The 6,910-nt window shown below is 35.2% G+C and overlaps 1 protein-coding gene across 1 annotated transcript; it reads right to left on the minus strand.

The window, feature by feature from the left end:
* Window positions 1-278: 278 nt before the first annotated feature.
* On the minus strand, window positions 279-5,709 carry LOC113764936 (PTI1-like tyrosine-protein kinase 3). The gene is made up of 8 exons (XM_027308981.1): window positions 5,448-5,709; window positions 4,052-4,229; window positions 2,746-2,996; window positions 2,503-2,629; window positions 2,111-2,384; window positions 1,111-1,243; window positions 922-1,005; window positions 279-715 (listed from the first exon to the last, which is right to left on the minus strand). The coding sequence occupies exons 2-8, from the start codon at window positions 4,143-4,145 to the stop codon at window positions 596-598; spliced, it is 1,083 nt and encodes a 360-aa protein (XP_027164782.1). The 5' UTR covers window positions 4,146-4,229; window positions 5,448-5,709; the 3' UTR covers window positions 279-595.
* Between the last annotated feature and the right edge of the window lie 1,201 nt (window positions 5,710-6,910).

A 6,910-nucleotide genomic window follows, 5' to 3' on the forward strand; every position in this document is an offset into this window, starting at 1 on the left:
TCCCAGAATCACATTAACGAGTACAAGTACAGCATTTAGACAAAATCATCCAGAGGTCTCGTTCTCTCCATTGTTTTGAGCCAAAGTTTAATTTCACAACAATTCCCTCTTTCCCTGTCCCACTCCAGAAGAAAAGGTTGAAGGTTGAATAATACTACTGTTTGCATGATAGTAACTTAAATCTTTTGCCTAAAACATTGCTTTTACCTTGTCTGTTTTAGCTGGATCAAAGCGAGCAGATAATTCAGTCAAACAGGAGAAGCTTAATGGCAAACACAAACATCAAAGAATCCAGGATTTCTCATTTGACAAATCATACGAGTAAGAAATTTTTAACATCTCACGAAAAAAAAAAAAGGGCGGCAGTCATCATATCAACATTAGTACCACTTGAAACTCCCAGCACCCAATTACACCCGAAGAAAAAAGAAACATGGTACTCATCCCAACAAATAAGTTGCAAACAGCCAGAAAAAATTGGACAAACATGTTTTCACATGGAGAAGCCAATTCAAGCCACAAACAAATATAGAGGCCAATCCAGATCACAAAGAATTGGCTGAAACCACGCAGAGTCCAAATAACTGAACGAACACTAAACCTCAGGAGCAGGGACTTGAGATTTCAGGAGTGGCTGGAGAGCCTTGACAACAATGCTCATATTAGGCCGGAATTCAGCTTCATACTGCACACAGAGTGCTGCCACTGCTGCGAGCTGCATCAACAATAAAACGACAAGCATCATTAGTTTTCCATTCCCAGGGCCTGGAAAAGATAACCAGTTCTGAGGACTGGACGACAGCAGGGGTTTCTGTTGATGTATAACCAAAAAGTTAAGCCATAGTGGGATGCAATAAAGAGAAGTTGGAAAAGAGACAAATGAGATGCAGATAGCAGGAGTGGGAAGTAGAGGATATGAACCTTAGCAACTCCTTTTGGGGGAAAATCTTTGAGCTTTGGATCTATACATTGTTTAACTTTGTCCTCGCTCAGTCTCGGAGTTGCCTAGAAACATAATATTAGTTAAGTTGAGACAAAATTAGAAGCTTGGTTGACAAAAAACAGAGTGAGAAAAAAGAGAAGATATTTAAGAAAGGAAAAATGTCTAACCCAAGTAACAAGAGACTGCTGTCCACGAGGCATATTGTGATCAACGGGCTTCCTTCCAGTTAATAGCTCAAGGAGAACCACCCCAAAGCTATACACATCGCTTTTCTGCGTCAGTTGTCCTGTCATTGCATATCTGCATTCCATATCCACCAACAAATTAACAGACAACTTCTACAGAAAGGAACTTTAAGCCACAAAATGTACCATAAAAATTGCACAGACAAAAGCCACTAGTGAGTTAATTTATTAGCAGGCCTTGAAAGATCAAGGTGTCAAGATAACTAATTAGCCATCATAACCGACCGAACCTTTACCAACCGAAACAATATGCAGATTAATCCCCATGTAAGATAACAGACTGACATTTGCATCAATTTAGGAGACTATCCAAATTAAGCATCAAGCATTTCAAACCATGTCAGTTACTAGCTCCAATAGTCAGGAAATACAACTGTGTTAGAGTTCTTGTGGCCATTTTAGGAGATAAGCTATGAATCTGCAGGAATGTCCTCTATCGGGCAATTAAAGCAGCCGTGGCTATTTACTATTTAATTGAGTATAGCTAAATCAAATGAACGCGATATTTTCCATAGCTCTACACTCAACTCAAAGGCACAATTATACCTATGGATCTTAGCAGAGACAACCCTGACTTGTGCCCATATTTGTCTGCTAGCTTTTATACTTTTAAAAATAGAACCAAATTGAAGATTCATACCTAACTCATTTTATGGCTATTAAACTAATACACCTAGTAAACTGGAAAAAGCAAAATTGGAATTTGAAGAAAAGAATGGATGTACAAAATGATGTACAAGTCATGCAACTTCTTGATCAAGAAGTTGCACGAGGCCTATAGCTTTTGGAATTTGAATTTGACTGCAGTGTACTAAATGATGTAGGCTTACCCTGAAGTAGAAACAAACTCACATCATAGCAGGAAAATACCATATGTAGCATTTACAGAAAAGAAATGAAGAGAGGAGTCAAATAGCATTACTCTGGTGCATGATAACCGAATGTTCCAAGAACTCGAGTAGAATGAAGACGAGCAGCCATATCCGGAGCCTGATTTGAAAGGTTAAAATCTGCAATCTTTGCTTTGTAATCTTCAACTACAAGCACGTTGCTGGATCTGATATCTCTGTGAATTATAGCAGGTTGAACTTTCTCATGCAAATATTCAAGTCCTCTGGCGGCATCAACAGCGATTCTTACCCTTGTAATCCAATCAAGTGTTGGTCCAGGCTGGGCGTTTTGCACCCCTTTACGGCCTGTCAGAACAAATACAATTCAAGCAACATCTTTTAACCATTCATATATTGAAAAGAATACCTTGGATCAAATTAAACTAAACAATGGACTCCATTAGATGATGCATAATTCTCTCACCATGCAATATGTCGTGCAAAGAACCCATCGTTGCAAACTCATATGCTAATACACGAAGATTCCCTTCTACACAGTATCCAAGAAGCTCAACAAGATTTTCATGCTTTAGCCTTGAAACCATAGAAACCTTGAAAAAGCATAACCTCACAATCAGTTGCCTTGCGCAAAGAAATAACAGCATGAAAGGATATAGAATTACTTAGATAGGGAAAGGATATCAGCACTAAATTCCTTAACACATACCTGCGTCAAGAACTCAACATTTGATTCTGGCTCAGATGACACATCAAGCTTTTTCACAGCCACAGCTTTACCACTTTCCAGGTCTGCATAGTAGACTCTTCCATAGGATCCTTCACCAATTAAAGCCTTTGTTCCAAAATTGTCGGTTTTCTCCTTCAACTCTTCTAGAGATAAAGCAGGCACCTCAATAGGTGGTATTGTCTTTTGATCTGACATGACTGGAGCCGATACCTTTGACCCTCTTTGGTGCCCTAGAAGTCCAAAGGCAAGTATGTTAGAAGACAAAGCACTACAGAGCAGAAGTCTAACAAGAAACGTGAACTTACTATAGTTCAATCTAGCTAAAACTGGCAGTAAAATTATCTCTCTTGTAATTGGAGCACCCCTTGTTTACTTTATTATAATTGACATAATCCAAAAAAGTGGAAAAGGAGGACAAAAATACTACAAATTCTTGCATCTTTGCAGATGTTGCATCTAACATATTTGCAAGGCGCACATATCACATGGAGAAAAGAAAATTATGAAATCTCTCAGACATTAGCAGCAAGACATTCAATTCCTTACAAATTAGCAATTCACCAAAACATACACTCTTTAAAGTAAAGATTAGATAAATTATGGAAAAAAAGGGAGGGATTGATCCACTTTGAACAACCAAATGCATGAAGAATGTCAATCAAAGGGGAAAAAAGCAAACTTGGACACGATAAATTAATATCTCATATAACAGGCATCTGGTAGAATTTATGGAAACATTCACAGCGAAATAGCAACTGCAATGCTAATTTATTTTCTATTAGAACATCATTAAAAGACTCTTCTTGAAGTACTTCTGCACAAACTGAAAGTAGATAAAACAAGGCAGAACCACCAAGGATAGAGGTAATCAAAGACATAGCAACAGTATTAACATGTGAAAGATATATGCATCCTTTATTTCTTAACCATCTTCAACCTTCATACTAGAAAAATGTCCACAGTATCAAACAACCAATGCACCAAGGAAGGACCGTATGACACAAACAATAAGAGGCTCAAACGTAGAAGACAACTTTGTGGTTTACCCAACCTTTTGGAACAAAAATCCACAATAAATCCATTGCAGACATCTATGACTACTATGTTCCCAAAGCTGCAATTTTTTACCAACCTCAAAGGAACTTAAAAGGAAGAAAATGGGGGACAGAGTCACCCGAAGAAGAAGTGTGGAGAAGTTCCCAAGGAATCAAACACAACCATGAGCAAAAAAAACAACATATTTCATGTTAAAAACTGCAAACAAAAGTGAATCATAAGAACATACCATCAGGATGATTCTTTGGGCTTTTAAAGGGCTCATTCTCATTAGATGGGTAGGACTCCTCAACTTGACAGGTGCAGCACAGCCACCTCCGCATCCTAGCTTTCTTTCTCAGATAAAGATCGTCTTCAGTACTTTTATTTTCCAGACGTACAAAGTAACCAGGAGGAGGAGCATGTGCCTGTAATGCCAGTGACAAGTCAAAAAAGCTCAAAAAGCTGCAAAAGGTGCATATTTCATGTATCTACCACAATCACCACATAAATCATATACAATCATTTTGAATGTGGGTTCATAACATCATTACATATTGCCAAGGTTCTCTTAGAACTCTGAGCTTTTTAGAGACGCCAAGCTGACAATCAATCCCAGATGCATAAGCTTAAATCTAAATCAAGAGGCCAATCAGAAGTAAAACATTTTCAACTATCAAATGAATTGCAAAACCATACCATGTATCTATGATAATCAGAAATGGTTTAAAAAAAAAACTCATCTTGATGGAAAATTCAGCTGAAAACTGTAAACAACTAAATGACTAAAACCTACTTTCTGCATCCTATCCACTTAAAAACAAATTAAAATTCAATAAATGCACCTAAAAATTTTACCCAAAACGGCCAACAAACACCTTCTGAAATACATATGTACTCTCATGCATCAAAAACAGACACAAATCACAATTTTGCACCTAAGCATAATCCTACCCAATTAATCACAGGATTCTACATATATACGCCCTTAAAAAGTTAAAATACACGTATAAATATGGAATCATGTGATCGCCCAACACCTTATCAAACTATTTCTGGGCCTCTTGCTGTTACATTTCCCACAACAAAGAAAGACAAACATAATAAATTAAACGGCTAATCCAATTTCATATCCTATTCTAAAAAAAAAAAGGAAAGAGCATAGGATTATCTTGTCAAAGAAACCAATTCACACTTCCCAAATACATAACATTTCGTAGTGCTCATATCTACATTTCCATATCATCAAAGCACGCAATAATCCCAAAAAAATGCAACAAGCACAAAATTTGAAAAGTTCACAGCAAAAATTAAAAACAATAATAAACAACAATATTTCTTACCACCAAACCAGGACGACGAAAATTGTCATCCATCAAGTCAAGGTCAATACCCAAACGAAATCAAACAAAACCCAGAATCCAAATTTCCTTAAAAACCCAAAACACAGTTCAAGAAACTAAAAATAAAAAAAATAAAAAAAAACGAAGAGAACCCTGGCTAATGGAAGGAACAGAAAGAGATCCAAGAAAGATTAAAACGAGTCAAAATCAGAGATTGCAATAACCAACATATATATATAGAAATACAAGGAAAATTCAGAACCATTAAAAGTAAGCGATATTCAAGGGGTTCTTCCTTCGTACCTGGAATTTGAATCACTTTATTCTCCCTACTTTTTCTGGGTACAACTGTGAAATGAGTTTTTATAGTTAAAGCAGAGATTATATATTGGGCAGTGTTTGTTTGTTTGCAATTGAAGGGATCGGAAAAGTGGGATAAAGAGGGGAAAGCCAGCGAGACAACGAACCAAAGAAACCGAACCAACGATGATTTGAGAATCAATCAATGAAGCAACGAAGGAACGAGAGAGACAGAGAGGAAAGTATCATCTTTTTCCCTGTTTTCTTTTTCTCTCTCTCGTAACGTTTTTGAAGGATTTAATGGTTGGAGGAATTGTAGTAAAGTTAATTGTTTGGGGTAACTTGCACAATATGGTTAATAAATTGGACTTACCATAAATAATTTGTAAAATTTTTATTAAAATGTAGCTTATTATAAATAACTTGTTACGTTTTAACAAGGAACGTTGTCAAAAAAAACAAAAAAAAGCTTTACACGGAAATGTGCCAAAAAAAGTATATTATTGATTTTTTTTTTGGAGAAGAATGCATATATGGATCTATGTTTACCCAAATTTTGAAATTTTTTTTTAGAAATTTTTTAATAACAAAGGAATGAGATTTTTAAAAAAAAAGGGAAAGGAGACAAAAGAATTTCAAAATTTCACGTTTGAGTATGATTTTTGTTTTTGATGTGATGAAAGTAAGTATTATACTATCATATGAATATATGAAATACAAAAATTTTATTGAATTATATGTACGGGCGTGTATTATTTGGATATTATAGTATGAATACTTACTAAATAAGGATGAAGGGCAGTGATTTTTTATTGTTATTTTTCTAAATTTTGTTAACGAAAGTGAATGATGAGATTTTACAGGCCTTGTCGAAGGTTCCTTTGTCAATAAGCAAAAGAAAATACTCGAACAGACTAGCAAGTACACCGTAAGGTACTGTGAACTTGCAACAAATGGATAATTTGGTTAGGAAAAGCCAAAATTTACAGATGAGACCTTTAATTGGAAGGATTACATATCAAAAGGAATTAAAAAATGGGGATAGGATTCTAACCAAATCTGATTTCAGTTTTGATCTTGCAAGAGATAAGATACTGTACTTAGAATGTACTTGTCATAAACTCCAAATTTTTTGCGGATGATAAACTAATAGTTTAGTGGTAAAATTGTCAAATTAAAGAGAGTTAATAGGCTGTCAATTGGGTTTTCTAAATCAAGTTTTAACAAGTTTAAATCCGGCTCACAAATTGAATAGGGATTTTGGGTTTTGGACTTTCGGATTCATATCCAAATTAGAAGGTTCAAACTCAATTCATTCTTTTACATGAGTTTCGAGCTCGACCCAAGTTAATAATTAAATATATGATTATAGATAATATATATGTAATAATTATACAAATATATATATAAATTAATAATATTCTATGTTATAATATGTATAATTACATATTATAAATAATATTATA

This window comes from Coffea eugenioides, chromosome 3 (assembly GCF_003713205.1).
Source record: "Coffea eugenioides isolate CCC68of chromosome 3, Ceug_1.0, whole genome shotgun sequence".
NCBI classification, from domain to species: domain Eukaryota; kingdom Viridiplantae; phylum Streptophyta; class Magnoliopsida; order Gentianales; family Rubiaceae; genus Coffea; species Coffea eugenioides.

Excerpts from the sequence above, each read along its gene's own strand:
- LOC113764936 (XM_027308981.1), bottom strand. The coding sequence starts at position 4,145 with ATGCGGAGGTGGCTGTGCTGCACCTGTCAAGTTGAGGAGTCCTACCCA. Across the intron at positions 2,997-4,051 it reads CCCAAAGAATCATCCTGATG|GGCACCAAAGAGGGTCAAAG; the intron begins GTATGTTCTTAT and ends TTGGACTTCTAG. Across the intron at positions 1,006-1,110 it reads AGCAGTCTCTTGTTACTTGG|GCAACTCCGAGACTGAGCGA; the intron begins GTTAGACATTTT and ends TTATGTTTCTAG.